Source organism: Aulostomus chinensis, chromosome 2 (assembly GCF_037954235.1).
Source record: "Aulostomus chinensis isolate RoL2024-O1b breed Wild chromosome 2, RoL_Achi_v1.0, whole genome shotgun sequence".
NCBI lineage: Eukaryota > Metazoa > Chordata > Actinopteri > Syngnathiformes > Aulostomidae > Aulostomus > Aulostomus chinensis.
The window spans coordinates 5,059,358-5,084,435 of NC_141321.1; the positions used below are offsets into that span (position 1 = coordinate 5,059,358).

At 47.5% G+C, this 25,078-nt stretch overlaps 1 protein-coding gene across 6 annotated transcripts in view; it reads left to right on the plus strand.

Annotated features, from left to right (window-relative positions):
• LOC147268855 (multiple epidermal growth factor-like domains protein 11) overlaps positions 1-25,078 on the plus strand; it is a 164,518-nt gene that overhangs the window by 126,188 nt on the left and 13,252 nt on the right. For all 6 annotated transcript variants that reach the window (XM_086223613.1, XM_086223632.1, XM_086223622.1 and 3 more), the window contains exons 13-16: positions 856-1,019; positions 1,147-1,249; positions 10,896-11,042; positions 14,501-14,635. In XM_086223613.1, coding sequence (XP_086079739.1) covers positions 856-1,019; positions 1,147-1,249; positions 10,896-11,042; positions 14,501-14,635 — 549 coding nt within the window. The remainder of the gene's footprint in view (positions 1-855; positions 1,020-1,146; positions 1,250-10,895; positions 11,043-14,500; positions 14,636-25,078) is intronic.

Consider the following 25,078-nt stretch of genomic DNA (forward strand, 5'->3'; position numbering starts at 1 on the left):
GAGAGCCAAAGTTGGCTGAGGGCTGTCAAACGTGTCATATTAAAGCTGTCCAGCACATGTCGGACACACTCAGGATGTGTTAATTACCTTGACGTGACAGAAACGTGAAGGGCGTCCTCACGTCTACAGTCCAGCGGACATCTGGAAATGAGTCTGGCCTCTGGTGGCCGCACGTTGACTCTTGCAGTTGCTTGTCTTAAAAGCGTCTCTGAATGCTGCAAGGCAGTCTTATTTCTGATTCTACAGATAAGTGTTTATTCATGGGATAAAAGATGGTGGTGGTGGGAGCAATGTATAAAACAGTATGTAATGTATATGTATATGCATATGTATATGTATGTAATGTATATGCAGCCTGTGAGTGCTGTCCACACAATGAAAACCACGTGTGTGTGTGTGTGTGTGTGTGTGTGTGTGTGTGTGTGTGTGTGTGTGTGTGTGTGTGGTTGAGATGGGGCATTATGAACCAAAAAGTGTGTGAGCTTAGAACAAGGACTGTTTGTCATGTCTTTATACAAGTGTTAAGATCACCAGAAGTTTCAATGAAGCAAACCAAAAGATTGTCACCATGATGACAATGGTGACATCACGCCATACTGATAAAAAAAACACAATAAAAATTAGAAAATATAAAATGAATATATAAGAAGTACACAGACTCTGATACATGTGCGCTAATGTAACTATTCTAATATACAGGCACTCACATCTCACGCAGGACTGTTGCTGCTGTGCTGGATGTTTCCAGAACATTCCTCAATCAAGTGCAGTATCAAAATACCTTCTGATCCCAATTGGAGGTTGTTCCCAGGGTTGGGCTGAGCTGACGGCGGGCCCCTGTGGCTGTGTCTCCAGGTTGGCAGGGTGTGGACTGCTCCATCCCCTGCTCCAGCGGTGCCTGGGGCCTCAGCTGCAATCAGACGTGTCAGTGTGCCAACGGGGCGGCCTGCGACCCCGTCAACGGGACCTGCACCTGTTCTCCAGGCTGGAGGGACGAATTCTGCGACATACTGTGTCACGTTAGTGTTTCCTCGTTTCTCTTTGAGAGTGGAATATAAATTGATGTGCTGTCGTGCTGATCCAGCAGGCTACCCTGACAATGTTTGTAGGCTGTAAGTCCTCATGCCAGGTGTGTTGTCGCTGTAGGAGGGCTCATACGGCCTGGACTGCAGGGAGAGATGCGACTGTGCCAATGCCGACGGCTGCGATCCAGTGACTGGCCTCTGCCACTGCCTTGCAGGTTGGACAGGTGAGTTTTGCAGCCACAGGAATCATTCACACTCAGCTGAAAGCCGACACAGCAACTCCGTCTGAATGTTGCAGTTCAGAAGATGGGGGGCAGCAGCGGCTGGAACCCTAACTCGCCAGGACAGGACAGGAGGTCCTGGTGAGTCTGACCAGTGGAGGGACAGTCAGCAATGCTGGACCTCCACAGCAGAACTCAATATCACATGAACCATTGTACTGTTGTTCAAGAAGAAATCAGGATACATCACATGTCAGGTGACTGCGTTCATGTGTTGGTCACACAGAAATATATGTGCAGGCTAGAAAAATCAAAGCAAAACCACTGGATCCTGTAAACAATTGATCTGGAAGTGCCTGCCTTGTTACAAAAACACATCCCCTAAAATCTGCCTGGGACACTGCTACAAGTTGCCCAGGCCAGAGAGCTCCATGTTGAGGTGATGCTTCACCCAAAATTTGTGTTTTGCCTTTAGAGGACTTACAAATAAGAGTTTGGAGCTCCTGGATTAGATCAGAAGATGCACTGAGAGATTGTAAAAGAACACTTTTGGACAGTTTAGCTGTTGTTAGCCATCAGTCTCCGTTAGCTTCAAGCTAAATATACGTTGCTGGCTCTTTCTGCAAACTGGCGTCAGAAAGAAGTGATGCAGGTGGTGAATGGATGGTTTGTGAACTGAAAGAAACTTTTTGGATGAAGCGTGAGTGTTAAGTGTTTCGTTGACTCTGGTCCTCCGAACAGCAGAAGTGTCCCTGGTGGAGAGGTTGGAGGAGTGTCAGGATTTGTTGTTGCTGTAATTTGGTAGAATGATAGAATTTGGGTTTTGGAATGAACACAGGTCTACATGCGATGATGTCAGACTCTCCGAGTGCCCTCTCGTCTGCGTCCAGACGATGGAGACTAATGGATTATTAAATGGCTCCAACACCAGCAAAGTTCTTTACCTCTGCAGGCCGTTCCCTCCATCATTCTTCCAGAGCACACTTATCCCCTTGACCTTCACGTCCAAGGTAACACCACTGCCTTGCCGGGCGACATCCACAGGTTGTACATTCCACAACCTCGTTAGTTGGTGGATTCCCAGGTGAAGAAGGGAAGTGCCCTACTCAGTGGATTATGTGTTTAATTAATTGCTCGGTAAACACACGACCTCTCCTAGCCCAGGAAAGCCTCATTGCCTTTTTGTGGTCCAGCATCAAATGTGGTGATGTATTCATAATACTATTATCTAAGAATGGTCAACACCAGTTTGTGAAAATTATATTTTAAAAACTATTTTTTCTGCAAGAAGCTTTTTATAGTGGTAGCGACAGCCGTCATTGTATACTTTTTTTACTTTAAGAGAAAAAGACCTTAAGGACCATCTCTGCGCAACAAACGGACGCGACGCTGGCAAACATGGTGGAGACTTGACAATCAGAGATCAATACCTGTCCCTCTGGAGTTGGTGGAGACGCAGCCAGAGCCTGCATGCATGAACATTAACAGGTGCCAGAAACACTGCAGTGAATGATCGTGCGGCTGCACATCAACTTAAAAGGTGATGTGTGAAGGTGATGAACGTTGCCTTCACAACACCTTTCAACTCCCAAAACTCGTAGAGTTTTAGTTCCCCTCATTGCTGCATGTGGCCATCAGTCGGTAACTCTGACTGAAGTGTTGGTTTATCCACACGGGGTTTTCATCAAGCTCTTCACAGATTGCTGCTGAGACCACAGTCCTGTTATTCAGCTCACTTGTAGCCTGTTAGCTTGTTTTTGCAAGCACACGGTCACAAATCTGCAGTAAAAGTGTAATTTATTGAATGTGCTTGAAGCAAAAAGAGAATGAATGCAAGGAGGAGCAGGAGAAACACGTCCAAGATCTGACATCATAGCCGTCAAAGCGATTAAAAACTCACAATTCTAGGCAAAGACACTGATAGTCAGTAAACCTAGGTCTCCATGTTCTCCCTGTTCCTGCTGGGTTCTCTCTGGTACTCCAGCTTCCTCCACAGTCCAAAGACATCAAGAGGGACCAGGTTAATCCAGACTCTAAATTGACCGTAGGCGTGGCTGGGAGAGCCAATGGTTGTCTGTCTCTATGTGTTGGCCCTGCCATGGACTGGAGACCTGTCCAGGGGGAAGGCTGCTGGGATAGGCTCCACCCCCACCACCCTGAACAGGAGGGGAGGGAGAACATGGAGGGATGGATGGATGGAGGGATGGAGGGATGGATGGTCTTTTCAGATGACCCCTGTTGTGGTTTAGACGCAGAGAGAGCGACCTCCTACATCACATGTTCTACATTCATATATCAAACGTGCAAGTGACATGATGTGATACCAGACCCGCAGCCATGGACGCAGTCCGCTGATGTCAGACAGAAAGTCCACTGTGGTGCTGCTGTTGTCAGTGTTTCCACACAATGTGTGTTTTTTTTCTTACAATTCAAACCTAAATGTAAATGTTGAGTTTCCTTTGACAGCCCTACCTACCCGGCGTGTGAAAACAAAGCATGAAAAGACTTCAGTGCTTCGGTTTGTCCAGCACAGTGTGTTCTCTTGAAGGCAGCACTTAGCAAGGCTGAGCAGTGGGCGGAGGACCGTGGTGTAGGTGTCACCCTGAGACAACAATTCAATAGGACACTTTTCAAACCTGTAATTCTGAGTTCAGTGGAGATTCAGCTGGAGTGAGGTGACAGCTGCTCAGTCACGTCAAAACGCCTGTTTCAAGATCTTGTTTCTCATCACTGTCCGTCATCTTGAGGATGGAACTGCTTATTCCACCAGCTAATTGTCAATCAGCAGCCTGTTGATGGCTGGTGATCAATAGGACGGCTGATTAATATAGAGGGAGTGTTTTCAGTCACCACCAGAGGGGACAGCTTATAATGAAATGGCATTTTAGGAAGTTCAGCGTATTGAATTGAAATCAAAAAGCTTAATTTATTCAGGGGAGCCAACAGAGAGCAGCTCCAGCGCCCTGATTCCAACAACATGAAACCTGACAGTATTGACGGATACACGGCGTCGTGGGATCAAGGAGTACAACAGAGGTTAGGTTTAAGGACATGAAGAAACACGACATGTTCATCTGAAATGATCTGTAATTTCGTGTGTGTGTGTGTGTGTGTGTGTGTGTGTGTGTGTGTGTGTGTGTGTGTGTGTGTGTTGCAGTGTAATGTGAAGTGGAAAATTAAGTACGTGATGAATAACGCAGGTGTGCAGGCCAGATGTTTCAATCTCAAGGTGAACATAGGAAATGAAAAAGCTTTCAACAGAATTCAGGACAAAAAAGAAATCACCCTCCAACACTTGGGAGTGTGAGCTGGAGACGGGAGTGTGAGCTGGAGACGGGAGTGTGTGCTGGAGACGGGAATGTGTGCTGGAGACGGGAGTGTGTGCTGGAGACGGGAATGTGTGCTGGAGACGGGAGTGTGAGCTGGAGACGGGAATGTGTGCTGGAGACGGGAGTGTGAGCTGGAGACGGGAGTGTGAGCTGGAGACGGGAATGTGTGCTGGAGACGGGAGTGTGAGCTGGAGACGGGAATGTGTTCTGGAGACGGGAGTGTGTGCTGGAGATGGGAGTGTAAACAGGAGACGGGAGTGTGTTCTGGAGACGGGAGTGTGAGCTGGAGACGGGAGTGTGTGCTGGAGACGGGAGTGTGAGCTGGAGACGGGAATGTGTGCTGGAGACGGGAGTGTGAGCTGGAGACGGGAATGTGTGCTGGAGACGGGAGTGTGTGCTGGAGACGGGAGTGTGTGCTGGAGACGGGAGTGTGTGCTGGAGACGGGAATGTGTGCTGGAGGCGGGAGTGTGAGCTGGAGACGGGAATGTGTGCTGGAGACGGGAGTGTGAGCTGGAGACGGGAGTGTGAGCTGGAGACGGGAATGTGTTCTGGAGACGGGAGTGTGTGCTGGAGATGGGAGTGTAAACAGGAGACGGGAGTGTGTTCTGGAGACGGGAGTGTGAGCTGGAGACGGGAGTGTGTGCTGGAGACGGGAATGTGTGCTGGAGACGGGAGTGTGTGCTGGAGACGGGAATGTGTGCTGGAGACGGGAGTGTGAGCTGGAGACGGGAATGTGTGCTGGAGACGGGAGTGTGAGCTGGAGACGGGAGTGTGAGCTGGAGACGGGAATGTGTGCTGGAGACGGGAGTGTGAGCTGGAGACGGGAATGTGTTCTGGAGACGGGAGTGTGTGCTGGAGATGGGAGTGTAAACAGGAGACGGGAGTGTGTTCTGGAGACGGGAGTGTGAGCTGGAGACGGGAGTGTGTGCTGGAGACGGGAATGTGTGCTGGAGACGGGAGTGTGAGCTGGAGACGGGAATATGTGCTGGAGACGGGAGTGTGAGCTGGAGACGGGAATGTGTGCTGGAGACGGGAGTGTGTGCTGGAGACGGGAGTGTGTGCTGGAGACGGGAGTGTGAGCTGGAGACGGGAATGTGTGCTGGAGACGGGAGTGTGAGCTGGAGACGGGAGTGTGAGCTGGAGACGGGAATGTGTGCTGGAGACGGGAGTGTGAGGTGGAGACGGGAGTGTGAGCTGGAAGTCCAGGTCCAGCAGAGAGCTAAATAACAGAAGTGTGTGAGAGAGAGCAGAAAGTCAAGAGATTCTAGAAGCCTCTCTGGTGAGATCCAGGTAATCAGCTGCTCCCAGGGATCCAGCGACTGGCAGCATTTTTGCCGATAGAGAATGAATATCAATAATATCATGAATGTCGGCCAATACTGACGCTGAGCCCTTAAACCGTAGCTTCCCTAATTAGGCTCAGTAGCGGTAATGTTTATTATTAAATTTACAATGTTGCCTTCAGTAGCAGTCCGACCCCTGGGCTCCATCATCATTCACTGTGTGGATTCACATTCAGACGTGTATTTTGCCTTCTTGGAGACATCTTTGCGGTCCTGTGGTGATTTGTTTTCTGTTCTTCTGAGGTGAACATCCTCTGTCGATTTTACTGACTTCATAAAATGGAATTAAATAAAAGTGGAACACAGAATCTTTGCAGCCGGAAGAACGCAAGTGAAGATGGAGAATGAACGTGAGTGGTGCACTGCCAGTCGAAGCCATGGTTCGGACGAGCACTTCAGGCCACGGAGGAAACTTAATTACCAAATGTGGTGGTGTGACTCAGTTCTTGGAGCTGGGAGCAGCAGCACCGACCCCCCACAGGGTCCAGAACAGAGTCAGTGTCGATGACAGTGGGGGGGGGGGGGGGGGGGGGGGGGACACTGATGAAGTCAGAGAATGTGAGGGAGGAGACTGAAGCCTAGTAAAGAAGCAGAGAGCATGAGAGGGAATCAGCTGAGTCAACTGAATGGATGGAAGGAGAGAAGCGGGTCACCAGCTGAGGTGGACTGGTCAGCTGATCTGATCCCGATCTGGTCATCCTTACATCACGCCCTCCCAAAGCTTTTTAGTAGCATGATACAGGAATGTCTTCATGCTCTGCTCACCATCTTCTCCTCACCTTTTCATCCCCCCCCCCCCTTTTAACTTCACAGCCGGAGGAACAGAGCTTCTGGTTTTCACCCACTTTCTGGCTCAGAGGCGGTTCAATGCTGTTCTACACTCTCATATTCTCTCATATTCAGTGTCAAAGGAAGTTTCTAATGAGCTGCAGATATGCCAGGGTGCTGAGAGTTGGACGGAGTGTTTGCACACACATGAGTCTTCCTCTATCTGTCCTGCAGTCTATTGCTATTTTTAGATGTGTTCCTGTGTGCGTGTGTGCGTGTGTGTGTGTGTGTGTGTGTGTGTGTGTGTGTGTGTGTGTGTGTGACTGAGTGTAACTAAGAATTAATGTTTGGTGAGTCTTGTGGGCACCACAGTCTCCACGCTGTCCCTTGTGAGCGGCGAGGCCTCTGATCCGTTCTGCATGGAGCTTTTGTGTAGATACACTCCTGCCTCTTAGGACACATACATGCAAGACTGATGAAAGATGGAGACATCTCAGCAAATGATTAAAGGACAACAGTCACAGGCTCCGTGACGTTAGCCCAAAGTGTTTGTTCATGAAAAGGGACGTTTATTTCCAAATTAGTGAACACAGTTTTGTGACAACAGCCTGTGTCTACAAGCATCTGCTGACAGCTGGTACACCGTTAACAAATGTGGTCTTTCTTTACACAACAGCTTAATGGTAATTCACAAGCTAATAGCTAAGTCATAGATTAAAAGTATTATTATTGGACTTGATGCAGTAAATGGTGCATTTAAAAACATCTGGGTGAAGTATAACTATCACCTACACAAATTGTGAGCACAGGGACTCTCACGAGCACACACACTCACAAACTGTTCATCTGAGCAAGCAAAGATTTGTCCTGTCACCGACTCTACCAACGTGCTCGCTGCTCTCCGCTCCCTGAACATCCCATCAGCGCCCCCAACTCAGTCTGAGGGCTCGATGCTGCACAGCCTGAACAAAAACAAAAACAAAAAAAACAAGCAACCAATCACAGGCTGGGAGGAAGCAATTCTGACTGGCTGGTTTCCAATCAATCTGACCACTCTGACCGGAGGCAAAGGAACGGAATTTAGAAAACCACTGAGTGATTTTCCAATATAGCAAGAAAACTTTTGAGAAAGCTGAAAGGAAATAAAGATAGGGAGGGATTTTTCTGTTTAGTTTTATGAGGTTTTATTAGTAGTCAAGTCAAGGCAGTTTTATTTGTGTGTCTCCAAACCCCAACCAAAGTTCTGTCCTGACTCTGTCCAAGTAGAGCAGGTCCAGCACCTCCCTCCTTCAATGAACCTCCACCCAACAATTCTCCATCAGCAGCACATCCTGCAACAGCAGCCACCAGAACCTTCCTTTACCAGCAGGAAGGTGGAGCAGATCCAGGATCAGTGGGGACGGAGAGAGAGCAGGAGAGCAGGACAGAGACAAAGACAGAGAATGGAGGAGGACAGAGAGACAGAAGGAAAGAGAGGGACAGAGATAAAGAGGGAGAGAAAGGAGGAGAGACTGATGGACAGAGACAAAGACAGAGAATGGAGGAAGACAGAGAGACAGAAGGAAAGAGAGGGACAGAGATAAAGAGAGAGAGAAAGGAGGAGAGACTGATGGACAGAGACAAAGACAGAGAATGGAGGAGGACAGAGAGACAGAAGGAAAGAGAGGGACAGAGATAAAGAGAGAGAGACAGGAGGAGAGACTGATGGACAGACGGGGACGTGAGCAGGTGGAGCTACGGGTGGCAGCTGGAGCCTCTTCAGGTCTGGAGCCTCCTCCAGCAGCACCAGGATCTGGGATGAGGGGAGAAGAAGAGGAGTTAGTAACACGTCTGAGGACAGGAGGAGGAGAGAGAAGCCCAGTGCATCATGGGAGATCCCAGCAGTCTGAGCCTATAGCAGCAGGTCTAAGGGCCAGCCTAAGCAGTCCTGACTATAAGCCTGATCAACAAGGAGGTCTTAAGTCTGCTCTTAAACCTAGAGAGGGGGTCTGGGTCCTGGACTGAAACTGGGAGACGGTTCCTCAGGAGGGGAGCCTGATAGCTGAAGGCTCTGGCTCCATTCTACTGTTAGAACTCTAGGAACCAGCAGGAACCCTGCATCCTGGGAGTGAAGGGTTCTAGCTGGATCATAGGGGACTAGGAGCTCTGTCAGGGATGAAGGAGCCTGATAGCTGAAGGCTCTGGCTCCATTCTACTGTTAGAACTCTAGGAACCAGCAGGAACCCTGCATCCTGGGAGTGAAGGGTTCTAGCTGGATCATAGGGGACTAGGAGCTCTGTCAGGGATGAAGGAGCCTGATAGCTGAAGGCTCTGGCTCCATTCTACTGTTAGAACTCTAGGAACCAGCAGGAACCCTGCATCCTGGGAGTGAAGGGTTCCAGCTGGATCATAGGGGACTAGGAGCTCTGTCAGGGATGAAGGAGCCTGACTGTTGAGGACTTTGATGGTAGAAGAAGAATTTTAAATTCTGTTCTGAATCTGACAGGGAGCCATGCAGAGAAGCAGTCCAGGAGAGACCTGGTCTCTGCTACCAGTTCTAGTCAGGGGGCAGCAGCGTTCTGGACCAGCTGGAGAGTCTTTAGGGACTTATTAGTCCAGCCTGGTAGGAGGGAGGTGCAGTAATCCAGCCTGGAAGTGACAAAAACAGGGACTAGTTTTTCTGCATCTTCTTGAGCCAGGATGTGTCTGATCCTAGCGATGTTACGTAGATGGAAGAAGGCGTCCTGGAGGTTTGTTGAATGTGGGAGTTAAAGGGTCCTGGTCTAAGAGAACTGCTAGGTTCCTACGGTGGTGCTGGGGGCCGGGGTGGTGCCATCCAGGGTACCTGTGTCATCAGATCAGGTGGTCCTCAGGTGTTTGGGCCCAGCACAAGAACTTCAGTTGATCAGAGTTTAATAAAGGAAATGATGGTCCTCCATGCTTCCTGTCCTTCAGACAGGCCTCCAGTTCAGTCAGCTGGTTTGTTCCATGTGGATCATTGATGAGTTCAGCTGAGTGTCGTCTGCATAGCAGTGAACATTAATGGAGTGTTTCCTGATCATGTGACCTAGAGGAAGCAGGTACAGGGTGAAGAGGACTGGTCCAAGCACAGACCCTTGTGGAACACCAGAACTGACTGTAGTGGTCTCAGAGGAGCCACCATTAACTAGTACCAACTGAGATGACCTAGTAAATATGACCTGAACCAGTTTAGTGTGGTTCCTTTAATACCAGTGACAGGTTCCAGTCTCTGTAGAAGGATATGGTGGTCAATGGTACCAAAGCTGCACTGAGATCTAATCAGACCAGCACAGAGACCAGTTCCTCATCTGGTACCAGTAGGAGGTCACTGGTAACTTTGACTAGTTATGTTTCTGTGCTAGGATGAACTCTGAATCTTTCAATAATGTATAATTAACTCAACAGTTCTGGAAGTAGCATCACTAGCAGGATACATTGATGATTGAACGACTACTTTACTACAAAGTCAGAGTTCGCTGTCAGGCATCTGGACAAGTACCAGGTATCAGGAAAATCCCTGTCCGGTCCATGGAATCGCAAAACCTGAAACCAAGCTAAGAGGCTGCAGCCACACAAGCAGTTCTGAGGAAATATTCAAACCCCTTTAGTGTGGAACCATCTGTTCCAGGCGTGGAGGAGTTGTGAGGCCTTTGTGGCTTCACAGGTGAAACAATCTGGGAGTGGAGTTGTGATGTTCCCAGACGTGTGTGTGGTGATGTAATGGAGACTTGTCCTCCTCCACAGCGGAACCTTGATTTTAATAGATCTTATAGTATTTGTATAACTATGTAGATCAGTGGTACTATGAAAGTATCAGATACGACCTCATCAGAGGATCAGTTCTTTTTATTACTTTGGTCTTTTCATGTTATTTTTTGATGACACACAAATAAGGAATAGCACCCACCGACCCAGCAACCTATTTCAGACTGGTTGCAAGATATTTTGGTCCCTTTTGTCTGCCACATCCCACCTGGTGTTACCTCGGCTTCACACTTCCACCTTCCCTGCTCCCGTTTCATGGCTGGGTTCTTAAAATCCTCTCTAATGTTCCTGCATCTGCCTGTTTTTGCATCATTCTCTTCTCCCTTTTTCAAATTCAACACATCTGAATTGCTGAGAGTTTGACTCCACTTCAAAGCGCGGCAGCGAAGAAGAAAGCCTCCGCCTTTGCCGTACACTAAAATGTGTGTGTGTGTTTTCTGCAGGAGTCCATTGTGACAGTGTGTGTGATGAGGGACGCTGGGGACCCAACTGCTCCTACAGCTGCAGCTGTGAGAACGGCGGCTCGTGCTCCCCGGAGGACGGCACCTGCGTGTGTGCTCCCGGCTACCGCGGCACCAACTGTAGACGAGGTAAAGACACCAAATACACTCACACAGCTCGTCTCCACTGAACTTTTATTGTTGCAGAGGTGGAGTCAGGTTTCTTGTCTGTGAGTAATGTTGCTGATCAGATACTGTTAACTTAGATAGAAACAGTAATATCTACTCAATGGAAGTACGATGGCTATTCTAATATGTTAACAAGCAGTATTTTTTGGCAAGAGTAGCTCTCAAATATAATGCTTATTTTCAAACTTTTAAGCATTTTTGATTAAATCTTTTCATCATTAAAATGTATTCTCCTATATTTTGGATCATCTGCTTGAACCCAGAGGTGAAGCCTGGTGGTGCAAGCGTTCAGGCTCGGACCTTCGGGGAGATATTTTCCCCATTTAAAGCAGATGTATGCACTGGGTTTCACCCATTTGGAGAAAAAAAATGCCCAAAACTTCTGCAAGACACAACAGTTGCACATAATTATCCCTCTGTAGAGCTGCATCCTATTTTAGTGTCAGAATTATTCCTCGACTGTCTTCGTCACCATAAAACCAAAACCAAACAAAAGCTGAAGGTGAGGAATTTTCAGCTCTGCCACTTTAATAAAGGAGAACACTGATGTTCCTGTTTCTGTGAGAGAGGAACAAATGAAACCTAAACAGCAGGAAGACGCTCCCAGTCCCGTAACCTCACTCAGCTCCAGGCCATCTCATAAACTGGGCGGCGTGGCTCAGAGGTAGAGTGGCCGTCTAGTAACTGAAGGGTCGCTGGTTTGATCCCCACTTCCCCCAGTGACCATGTCCAAGTGTCCTTGAGCAAGATACTGAACCCCTAATTGCTCCTGATGAGTAGGTTGGTGCCTTGCATGGCAGCTTCCACCATCAGTGTGTGAGTGTGTGAGTGTGTGTGAGTGTGTGTGTGGGGGGGGGGGGGGTGAATGAGACGACACTGTAAAGCACTTTGAGTGCTGCTAAGGTAGAAAAGCGTCATTTAAAAACGACCATACCTACCATAAACTCCTCTGTCTTCAACTGATGGAGAAAAATTGAAAACAAAAACATTCCTGCTTCCATATTCTGCACTCAGCAAAGATGAATACCATGTGCCTGTGCTCCTTCCTCGCTCCTGAGAACCAGACATCATCCTCTGACCCTCCTCTCCTGGATCGTTTGGAAAGCTTTGAAATTCACAAGTATGGCATTGACTCGCAGATTTTACTGGTTGCCGGTGGATGAAACATGGGCGGAACTTAAGCTCGTGTGAGCCACAGACCTGATTTAGATCCATTTACAAAACTCACTGACTTAGAGATGAGGTGGTTAGCATTTCTGAGCTGCTCTGTTGGTGCACATGTTAGCATGCTAGTGTTAGCATGTAGCTCAGAGAAGTACAGGACTGCTCGAGGCCACAGACTTTGTTGAGACATCGTCTACTTTAACGCTTTGACTGTTGGAAAGAACTGGGAAGCCTTCAATGCACCAGTCAAATTATTGTTTATTTTACATCAAAGGACAATGGACGATAATTAGAGACTTACAGAATTACGATCGAATTAAAGTCTACTTTCTTGTACCATTCCTGACTCCCTTGGTAGCAAAGTGAGGCCAACACCTGGTAGAGTTTCAGCAGCAGAGGGACGACTGACAGCCAGGTAGATTCATCAGGTGGATCACTGATCAAACTCAGCAAACTGACTGGAGCCTCGCTGGCTGCCGCTTGGATTCTGTGACTGTGAGCTCCTCTTACAAAAATGAAAGCGTCCTGTGACTGCATGGTTGAAATTTGCACCTGCATTTTATTTAGAAAAGGGCGTTCGTGGACAGTCATGGAGGAAGTGGATGTTTTCTGAGTTTGCTGTGTTTTACACGGCTGATGCTGATGTGGGTGAGAGGCTCTGTGTTAATGTGTGTGGAGAACACACACCAGCCTCGGTCTGCCTCTACCTGCATTGGGGGGATCGATCGAAGAGCTCTGGGTTCACCGTTAAGGCAATTATCTTAATTAGGACTACAAGAGAAGCTGCAGACCAGTTTGTCATCCTACTTAGAGTAACATCAATTAAAGCAAATTAAAGGCCCGAGTGAGACGTGTGAGGAAGGATCGTGGTGGAAGGAAACAAAGCAAAGGTGGTTCAGCGAGCAGGCAGCCAGGAGAGCGAATCACGTCACGGTCACTCATGCACACATATGTCATAGTCATGGTGGATGTGTCTGTCTTCAGCTGGCGACACCCACAGACATTTTCACACAAAGACTTGAACAGGATTATCTGAATGTAAAAGTGAGATTGGTCGGTAGCCATCATGTGACTCTGCAGCGCAGCAGCACACTGTACTGCAGCGAGCATGGCCGTGTCATCGTGGCGGACGGAGAATTCAAACAAAAACGATCATGGCCACAGCAAAAATGCAACAACAATGCAACGACATTCCCATGCATCTCTGCACCGGCGCCACAGCCCAAGCCCCACCCACTGCCTGCAGATAGACCAGCAGAGTATCAGGGCTGACATGCGATCCATCAGCTGCATTTCTTTCAAATCCTCACATCCAGACAGCAAGCAAAGGCTGCAACATGAACCTTTGAGTCATGTGGACCAAATGGCCTTCAACTAGGGAAGTTTGAGGACTTCCAAAATGTGTCTGTTTAGAATCAAATAAAAAGATCTGTCCAATCAGCTTCAAGGTCTCAATCATTTCATTTATCAATAGGAAGTTCAATAGGAGTTCGAGAAAGTCTGCAGGGTTTTGAGAGAACAAGTCAAGTCAGTTTTGGAGGGGAGGGAGAGAAAGGAGGAGAGACTGATGGACAGACGGGGACGTGAGCAGGTGGAGCTACGGGTGGCAGCTGGAGCCTCTTCAGGTCTGGAGCCTCCTCCTGCTGCAGCAGCAGTCAGGGAACCTCCAAACCAACAGAATAGTCAAGTCAAGTCAGTTTTATTTGTGTGGAACCAAACCCCAACCAAAGTCCTGTCCTGACTCTGTCCAAGTAGAGCAGGTCCAGCACCTCCCTCCTTCAATGAACCTCCACCCAACAATTCTCCATCAGCAGCACATCCTGCACCAGCAGCCACCAGAACCTTCCTTTACCAGCAGGAAGGTGGAGCAGATCCAGGATCAGTGGGGACGGCCTTCTGCTTTGACCAATAGCTAATATATAATATAATAACTTGTTTTCATCCACAATCAGAAAAACGTTTTCACAAGAACAAGCTTCTTTTTATACCGATTTCAGGTCAAATAAAAGGAATCACTTTATCAGTTCTGGTTGGAGTTCAGTTTCAAATAAAAGTGAAACAGGGAGTAAGAGATTGTTTCTGAATGTTTATTGGTCCACAGTAAAAAGGGAGTGGAGTTTCAGTCCAGACAGTTCAAGCGAAAAACAAAAACAGGCCATGCCCACCTTCAGCTCACCATCTGGAAATAAATACAGGAAAAGGTCAATTTTGGAAAGAGAGCGATACTGATGTCTGGTTGCACCTCTGCTCTGCAGCCTGCTCACCTGGTTTCTACGGCCATCGCTGCAGCCAATCCTGTCCTCAGTGCGTCCACAGTGACGGCGCGTGCCACCACATCACCGGCCACTGCGAATGTCTGTCTGGCTTCTTTGGCTCCCTCTGCAACCAAGGTGAGGTGTAGCTTGCTTTAGTCTTCCAGCTGTGTGTGTGTGTGTGTGTGTGTGTGTGTGTGTGTGTGTGTGTGTGTGTGTGTGTGCGCGCGCGCGCGTATGTGTGTTTTTAAAGGGCAAACAGCTCAAGTTTTTAATTGGCTGTAGAGTTATGCCATTAAAAGTGTAAATTGTTGGAATGTTCCTCAATGGAAATGGAGACACACACATAATGCCTTCACCCCAGCAGGGTTTCAGATTCAAGTGTTTGTGGTATTTGTGACCCTCCCTACGGTTTTTGCCCACAGTGATGAATAAACCTGGACCGAGAGTTCATGATTCATGGCCAGTATTCCTGAAAAGCACTGCCTTCACACATCACGGTACACAGCGCTCCTCTGAAGCTGTAGCCAAATGCATTGTTTATGCAGCCCACATCCAAAAGGCAGATGTCAAATTACTGTTGTTCCGTTTGTACAAATTTGCAACGATCCAATATGGCTGACGTTTGTTGTCCAAATGAATGTTAGAAGAGTAAATTCAATTTTCTGCATTTGGGAGAAATGCCAGAGATGTATGGAAAATAAAATTGGTCACAATCAAAGCACCTGAGGCTTGGATCGCCTGATGTACTTGCCTGCATCACTCCAACCTTTGGACCTCTAAGCTTTCCTTAAAACATGAGGTGGCACAGTCAGTCTGAGATAAGCATGACAACATCACCAGGCTTATTTTCTCTAAATCTAGAGATCTGGCTCCAGAGGCCATCTTACCACTGCCCCCCAGAGTACTGCTGACTACTGACCACGTTATCCAGTTGATCTAAACAGTTAAAACCAATGCCGTTCTCCTGCTGCCTTCTAATCTACAGTTGATGAGCAGGGAGGGATGAACAAAAGGTCTCAACATGTCAAAGTTAGACAAGTAAGACCACACCAGCACGCACACATAACCAACCAAAGCTCTCGCATCAATCCAAAAAAAAGCTAACATAGGGTCAGCGAAGGGGCTGGAGGACGGGCTTGCTTCTGCACAGGATGCATTCAAGGACTGTCGTGTGTGTAGTCAAGTCAAGTCATCATTTATTTATAAAGCACATTTAAAAACGACCTCAGTCAACCAAAGGGCTGTACAATTGTAAAAACAACAAAGAACAACAAAAACACTAGGGATAAAAGTCAATTTAAAACAAGAGTAAGTTGAAAAGAGAGAATAAAAGAAAGTATAAAGGAGGGAGAGAGAGAAAGAGAGAGAGAGCCAAGATTGCTTGCTTAGCCGGGAGCGAACGCCAAGGAGAAAAGATGAGTTTTTAGGAGTGTTTTAAAATGTTCAACAGACTGTGCAGCTCAAACTTGGAGAGGTAGGCTGTTCCACAGCTTAGGAGCCACGACTGAGAAGGCTCGGTCTCCACCAGGGGAGAGTCTGGACCTGGGGATGCCAGGAGCAGCTGGCTTGATGACCTAAGTGCCCTGGCAGTGGTGTGTAGCTGTACGAGCTCTGATAAATGACGTGGTGTAGACCATTCATACATTTAAAAGCGATTAAGAGAATTTTAAACTGAATCCTAAAATTAATAGGCAGCCAGTGCAAAGATGCAAGGACAGGAGTAATGTGCTTGTGTTTTTTCTTCCCAGTCAGCAAGCAGGCAGCCGCATTCTGAACAACCTGCAAGCGGTGCAGTGCTTTCTGGTCAAGGCCAACAAACTGAATTGCAGTAATCTAAACGTGATGTAGTGAAGGTGTGAATTCATTTCTCAAAAACAGTTCTTGGGAGATACGCCTTTGCTTTTGCCGACAGCCTTAGTTGGAAGAAGCTTGTCTGGACAATGGAGGATATCTGCTTGTCAGACATAAAGTTACTCTCAAAAATCACACCAAGGTTCCTTGCAAAAGGATGACAGTAAGAACTGAGGGAGCCAATGGCGCTGCCAAATCCCTCATGCAGATTTTGTTGACCAAATAAAATGATTTCTGTTTTGGTTTTGTTCAAAGACAGAAAGTTAACTTCTATCAAAGTTTGAATATCTCTAAGGCAGTCAGGTAGAGCCGGGTCAGAGGCTTGCCATTTGTTTTTAGGGGTAAATAGATTCACACATCATCAGCAAAACAATGAAACGAGATGTTATACCTTCTAAATATGGATCCCAAAGGCAGCAGATGTATTGAGAAAAGGAGGGGCCCCAGAACAGAACCTAGGGGCACTCCACAACTTAAAGAGGAAATGGCCAAGGAATGCTGGCCCAGCTGGACAGAGAAGCTCCGGTCTGAGAGGCAGGACTGAAACCACTTCAAAACAGTGCCCCTGATGCCCACACGGGTGTTCAAACGCGACAGAAGAGTTTTATGATCCACTGTGTCGAAGGCAGCTGTCAGGTCTATGAGGACCAGGACAGCAGAGTTACCAGAGTCAGCTGTCAAAAGAAGGTCATTCAAAATGTTTAAGAGCGCTGTTTCTGTGCTGTGGCGTGACTTAAACCCAGACTGGAACTTCTCTGAAATACCATTTTGAATAATGAACAACTGAAGCTGTTCATATATGGTACCACCTTCTCCAAGACCTCAGAAAGGAAAGGAAGCTTGGAAATGGGTCTAAAATTAGACCCACAGCACGTTCTAAAGCATCTGGAACACAGCCGGTCGTCAGAGATAAATTCATCAGGTCCATAACCCAAGGGCCGATTATATGGAAAACCTCCTTAAAAAGACGGGGTGGGATGCTGTCAAGAGGACAATAGGAAGGCCTGAGGTGCTGTACAATATCCTCTGAAAATGGGAGGGAGACTTGTTCAAAATTCTCAAAGACAGCAGGGCATGTAGGAGGGACAGCAGGATCTGAGGCAGACGGCAAAAGAGAGGACCTAACATCAGAAATGTTCTCAAAGAAGCTCAGGAAATCTTCACACAGTTTGGATGAAGGAATGATAGCACTCTGATCACCAGGGTTCAAAAGATTATTCAAAGTACTAAAAAGAAACTGAGGCTTATGGCTGTTAGCGGACACAAAATTCGATAGAAACTGACTTTTAGCAAATTTGACAGCTTTTTGATAATTGGTAAGACTCTCATTTAAGATTTCCAAGGAAACTTGGAGATGATCTTTCTTCCACTTTCTCTCAGCACGTCTGCATGTGCGTCTTAATGTGCAAGTGGTGTCGTTCAGCCAGGGCTCTGATTCTGATTCTGACTCTGATATGTCAGTACAGGTACTATTAAACAAGTCCAAGAGCTCTTGAAGAGTGAGACCACGATCGTGATCCTGCTGTACTGAGTCGCAAAAAGCTGCAGAGAATTCACTGGCAGTTGAAGGGTTAATTGCGCGCACACCGCGCTCCATGGCGCACAGTGTAGTGTAGTATAGTGTGTGTGTCTGTCACATTTTCGTAGCACTCACAGCACAACACACAGGAACAGAGGAGAGTTAATTGAACTACATGTATTCTGACAACCTTTATACCTTAAATAGTCGTAGTAATGCAGAGGAGCTTTTCAGTCCAGCAGGCACCGAGTGGTCTCGTGTCAGGGAGCCACTGAGGCGAACGTGTTCTCACTCGCTGCCATGCTCCTGTTGCAACAGAGCAACACACTGAGTGTTTATTCCGCCGTCTCTTAGGCTCCGGCAGGCCTGCTGCTGACAGCTCTGCTGGAACGAGTCAAGTGCAAACATTCATCTCCGGATGCCCCGAAACATTGTGATTTTTGGCTGACTCAGACCTGGGGTCACTCTCACAAAGGCGGTGCTTGAGTGATGCGCTGAGCATCTTTAGTTTATCAGCTTCCCCTGCTGCTCTGCTTGACAGCAAATTAATGATCCACTGGCGAACAGGTAGGTGAAGGTCATGAGGCTCAGGATGAGCTGAAGTCATCAAATGGGATCTTTGCCTCCTGCAGAGCTTGGAATGGTCAAGATGTTGTAGTGTCCAGTCCTGAGTTGGGTTGGTCGTCTCCTGGAGCCACACAGTTATCGAAATTGGTTGCAAATCACATGACCTGCTGCAATTTTCATTCTGCTGAGATGTCCTGTCACTCAGCACCCACAGATTTAGGGAACCATGTTGTTTGATACAGATCCCAACCATAAAAGCTGCACTTGCTGGGTAAGCCTGCTTTGAAAACTAGCTGATTCATTCTCATTGGTCATAGAGAAGTTAAGTCCTTTATTCTGGTACGTCACATTCAACGTCACATGCACAGAAAAAAGTGAGCAGGGCGTAAAAGCAGCCCCTTGGTCCAGCGTTTTGGTGCTGTAGTCAGAGCAGCATGGTGTTTCTGGTTCACACCTACAGGACGATGTTGGAGCGTCGCTGCTTCAGCACAAACAGGTTCGATTTGTGGCCGAGATGACAAGAAGTCGTGGTCGCTCCCAGCAGAGGGGACGTGAATATTGTTGATGGTGCGGCTCCAACCACTCCTCGTGTGTGGGTCTGAAGTTAGAAGCACTGGAAGCTGAGGTTTCTGAATGCTGATGAACACTGTTCACACTGCAGACAAAAGCCAGATGTCAGTAGAGACGGTGTGACCGCCTGCAGGTGTGAGGGAAGAAGCTGGGTGGGCTCAGTGCTTCCCAGAGGACCTTCAAGAACATCGCTTTGCTGTGTGTGTGTGTGTGTGTGTGTGTGTGTGTGTGTGTGTGTGTGTGTGTGTGTGTGTGTGTGCGCTGCTGTGATTGGTAAAGACACCGGCTTGGCTTTTGAGTTAATCCGATGTGTTTGTGCGATGAGTTAGTGAAGGATTTGCGCTGCTCCCAGTGTGCCAGCCCTTCAGAGCTCTGCTCAGGAACCACCAGCACTTCATTCAGGAGATGAAGGACAAAGAGCGGCTGCTGTACAATCAAACCACTGCAATCAGCCTCTTGAACCTCTGGCTTTCTTCAAGCTTGCTTTGTTAACCTCCAATTCTAATTAACTTTAGGTTTGATATCCTCGAAGCAAAGCTTGGATGTCGACATTTCATTTGTAATGTTGGTATTCAAAGAAAAAAATGAAACCTTGAGATCATTCTGCATCTGTTTTCAATACTCGCTGTCTTTTCAATTTGTATGAGGTAACTTTTCATAATTTCTCTCCGTATGCCAGCGTTTCATTGTGGTTGCCTCCCCTGCAGGTTAAACAGGTGGTAGCTCTCCTATGAAGGCAGCCCAAGGTTCGTTTCCAAGTCACATTTTAAATGGGGACAATGGAGGAGAATGCCGTGAAATATTCATTGTCATTAAACATGAAGACGCCCTCACTTCTGCCCTGTCCTACATCAGCCATTCTGCTGGCCGCTGCATCTTTAAGCAGGCCCATAGATAACTGGGTGAGCCTTGATAAATCAGGTGTCCAGCACAAGGGCTTTTACCGCCCTGGGAGCCCGGCCTGCTCCATCCCTGTCCTCCCAATGTTGGATCTCTTATAGCAAACCGTTGGCATATCGGCTCCAAGACTCAAAATCTGTTTCGTCGCAAACAAAAGCAAAGTGAGCTTTCACTAATTTATGCTCAGACATCACATGACTTTTTAACTGTTTTAGATCTAAAATAAATGAAAGAGGAGTGTGGATATGAAGGATTCATCCTCAGATCCTGTCACCCACTTACTCACTCCTCCTGTCTGTTACCCTGTGTTGTGTGTAGAATCTTTCTTTGGTCTTAATTTTGCAGCTTGTTCCAGGTAGCCTCCAGTCATTGTTCTCAATAAATCATTCATCCTGTTTGCATCTGCATTACAGTGCAAATGGTTGCTTCTCATAACAAACACCTGTGTTAGCGTGCAACGGCATGTAAGACGGCATTGTTGAATCTCTACTGCATCATAAATAAATCGCCGCCCCTTCGTCCAAGCCCTCGTCAAAATGCTGGATAAGCTCAGCGGTGTTCATCACTGCGTCACACACAGGAGGACCGAGGCTGCTCCGACACTCCGAGCTGGCCCCTTCGCTAACTTAAATGTGTGTAAAAGCATTTCCAAGTGTTAATGTAGCACATAGATCAAATCCTGATCCTGGATCGAGACAGCGAGCAGGGTTACAACAGCAGGCCATGGCAGAGCCCATGATGTAACCTTCTGCAACCTACGGCTTTAAAGGAATGAAAACAGAAGGGTTGTTCGTTTTAACAAATATTTCATCGTCATTGAAACTTGAAACCCAATTTTGCAACAGATATTTGTGTAAAGTCACCCATTAGCAGATCAGAAAATATACACTGAATACTAAATGTCAGAACCTCAGGAACCCTTTCAAACCGGAAAGTGCTGCAACCCTAATCTGGATACTTGCTATGGAAACCATTGAGAACCGAGAGGAATTTGGCCTGAAAACAGATGTGGTCGCACTGAGGCTCTGCCGGCTGTGACTGTAATCCCAGAGGTACCACAAATATCATCTCACCAAAGCTGAATGACATCATTCAGCCATGGTGGCCCTTGACCCGAGGCAGACCGTCTTTGATGACTGGTCGGAGAGGCTCGGTCACACCGACATCCAGTCACTCTGTGGGTGGATGGTGGAACAGCAGCTTGTACAGTAGGCGTGGCTGGGAGAGCCAATGGTTGTCTGTCTCTATGTGTTGGCCCTGCCATGGACTGGTGACCTGTCCAGGGGGAAGGCTGCTGGGATAGGCTCCACCCCCACCACCCTGAACAGGAGGAGAGGGGGAACATGGAGGGATGGACTGACTGTATACATGTGATTTAAATCAAGTGATCAAGGTTAGTTGGGTTTTAAACTCTGCCAGCATCAACTATTGAACCTAGTTTGTGGCGTCTGATCATGTTGAATCCCGATGACTTGTTTTTATTTCATCTAATGATTCCACGCTCTGACACATGCTTGGTAAGTTCGATCAAACTAGTGGGGGGGGGGGGGGGGGGGCTGCGTGTCGGCTCTGTAACGTTCTGGATGCCATTGAACTTCACTGGGATTTTCAAGAAAAGGTTCAAATATTTGATGAACACAAATTTGTTGAAATGGGATGGAAAAAATAGTTTGCTGGAGCAGGGAGACATCAGGAGGAGGAGGAGGAGGCGTGGGTCTAAAGGCGAAAACACTGGCAGAAAAGAGAGTCAGGATGTAAGTTCTGGACACCGACGTGCTCGGTTTCATGAGAAGAGAATAAAGTGGCTCAGGCAGCAGCACAGACAGTAAAGAAGGCAAGATTGAAGAACTTCAGCAGCAGCAGCAGCGAGTCTGTTCTCGTACGCCATGTCAGCGTTTGGCCCAGAGTCGAGCTGAGGCTGGAGATTCGACCGCTGTTCCCTCATGAATGAAACGGGCCTGTAAGGATGGCAGCAGGAGAGGAAAACTCAAGGTAACAGTGTCATAGTGGAGCGGATGCTTCCTCATGGCACAGCCACGTTTACTGTGGCTAAGAATTAACAAGCTATCGGACGTCGCCGGGGACGACCCAGCAGTCCTGAGCAGTCCCGCTCCTCTTCATTCTGCCCCCTCCATTCTCCTGGTTTTAGTCGGGTGTTGTGTACACACAGGACGCCACTTTGATCACACGCTGACGACTGTTGCGTAAGTGAAGAGAGTTCATTCAAGTTCTCATCAGAATCTTTATTGCGCTCACATTGAACATTCCACCTCCAGACAGGCGAACCCTATTAATGAAGACAATCCTCTGGATGTCATCGGTGGAAATGTGGCAGATGCAAATGAGCAGAGCGTCGTGTTCAAATAATGGCCGGCGACATGGCTCATGTTTATGTAATGTTCCATCTCATCCAAGCCCTGTTTAAACATTAACATACGGGGGAGGTGGCACTAATTCAGCGAGCTGTAATCCTTTATGGAGCCGGCCGTAATCACACACTGCACCTCACATTCCGCAAAGTCAAAATTATGACTCCTCGTAAAGTTTGTCACGTTAAAGGCCAGCTCGTAGTATTCATAACTCTTACGTGAAGTTTTAACTCAGAAAACATTGATTACTCGCAGTTATAGAACTCCATTGCAATAATCCAAACCCCCAGAGCACATGAATATATCATTAACACCATCTGTATCTGTGGCTCAATATTTCATTGGGGCAACTACATTTTGGGATCTCTGAGAAGTTGAAATATTACATCCAAGAGCAGCAAGATGGGTAATTCCCTAAAATTATTATTTGCTAAACAAACCAACGCTGTAAAAAGATTCTCCAGGATGTTTTTGAGGTAATTGGATGAAAATGTGGTCTCTGCAGCTGGGCAGAGGTGCAACGGGACACGATCGTCTGAGCCCTGATCATTCCTCCCGTTGACTGGACGCCAGCTGTTTTCCTAACACACTCAGTGACTTTGTGTTTGCTGCCTTGTGTGAAACTCTTTGTAACACAGGTTTACAAAGTGAATGTTCGTGTAAATGTCGACGTATCATCGGATCATTCGCCCATCCTCCCAACGCCGGTTCATCCCATATGACAGCCACACGTTGGTTTCCATCACTATAATATTGAAAGAGATGAGGGAGGAAATGATTGTGTCATTTTGTACAGACAGAAAAGTAGAAGCGAGCCTGGCAGACACAAATGTCCAGTTCTTCAGCTTCGAGGTCTGCGGATAATCAACGGTTCCACGTGAGGACAAAGACGATCGCCGGACCGCTGAGGAGACCTCTGCTGGTGGGATTAATCTCCGGGACCAAGATGGCGTCCTCCACACAGCCCAGGGGATGAGGACTGACGTCCATGTGAAACTCTTGATAATGACTTGGACCTGACAAGAGGAAGAGAAGAGGAAATAGAGGGCCTCGTGGTGAAGGCCAAGACTGAACCCTGGTGGTCCGCGCCGGTGGAGGACCAGGGGAGAGGTGGAGGGTTCACCAGGCATGAGGGGCACCTGGTGGATGGAAGCAGCAGTGCCGTCGTCATCTCCTAAAAAATGGCTAATGGCAAATCGGCGCTGGGGTCCCTCTGAACCGGTCCAGTCGGTCGTTCTTGTATGGCACCAAATCCCAGCAGAAGTCATCTGATGAAGCCAAAGGGAGCAGAGCAGGTCCAGAGACACACGCCGCCACGTTCTCAGCACATCTCTGACGGCGGCGACGCAAACCTTCCTGTCACAGGCGGGAACGTATATTTTGGCGCCTCTTGTGTCATGTGTATTTATTTGTGTATTTGTCACTTGTACTTTCCTGCTGAGGGGAAGAATGAGCATTCTTGCTAACCTCTTGCTAAGTATTTACATGGCGGTTTCACCTCCTGAACTCATAACCATCTTCTAAAAGTTTACCCAGCAGAACTTTCATCAAGGGTTACACTATTCATTGTTTTTGTTTTCATTTTTACTTTTTTTCCCTGTTGAAATACAAACTAGAAACGTGACGCTGTGCGGTCCGTGTCTGTTTTTAGGAGTGTGTGTGATTGTGATTTGGTTTGGACCAGAACAGCACTTTGTTTCGACTCTGTGGCTTTTAAAGGTGCTACAGAAATAAAGTGGATTGGACTGGAAAATGAAATGTGAATTTAAAAAGAAATGAAACAAACAAGCGAGTCAAAACCTGACAACTAGTAGCTGGACTTTGCTCCACATTTTGCAAAGACTGCCTTCGTCATCATCATCATCATCATCATCATCAGAAGCCACTCAGCCTCTGTCAGTGTTCGAAGGACTGAGTGTTGTTGAGTACTTGAAACTTCCAGTTTGGGATGCAACTCTTTTTCTTTCATACATTTTTTGGGATAACTTTCCCCTGCAGTGCAGAGGTCAGGTCCTAAAATATTTTGCCGAATATAAAGAGACCCAAAAATGCATTACCCAGACTAGACCTGTCCAGTACTTTAAAACTAAGACCTGGACCCAAGTGGATCAGTAAAATGATGGACCCGGACTCATCTGGGACCTGGTTTTTCTAAGATGCACCAGACCCGACCTGCAGGGATGAGAAGTTAACGTTGATGGCAGTGAAACTGAACTCTTAGTTTCCTCCCCGAAGTGCCGTTGGCTCTTTGGTCTCTGGCCGTGATACACGTTGATCGTCTTCCTCCATCCTGGGTTCCTGCGATGGTGGTTCCTCCCTCACTGGAACATCACGGCCACTCCACTGGGAGCCGTGTGTCACGTTAAAGGTCCACTCACAGGAGTGCGTACATGACCAGAAGCAGCTGTCTGCCTCCCAGACAAATAGGAATGAGATGGTTCAGCCCTCTGAGAGTCCTCACTGTTGGGTTGCGGCTGCTTCCTGCTGGCAGCGCCAGGTTCGCCCTCCCATCCTCCCTGTGCAGTCTCTCTGCCACAGCAACCCTTTGACCAGCTGCCACCAAGTTTGGTACACATGTTCAGGGGACATAAATACAGTGCGGCCGAGTTCCACCTTAAAGGCACTCTAGGATGAACAACACTTTCTGTTTAACTGCAACTTGCTTGTTTATAACTCTTTTGCCTTCTATGATAATTACTTTTATCAAATTTGTGTTACTCATTATATGTTCAGATTTCTGTCTGACGTATAAAAACAGCCGAAGAGGAGTCGGAAAGGGTTAGTTTATCATTTTGCTGAGTT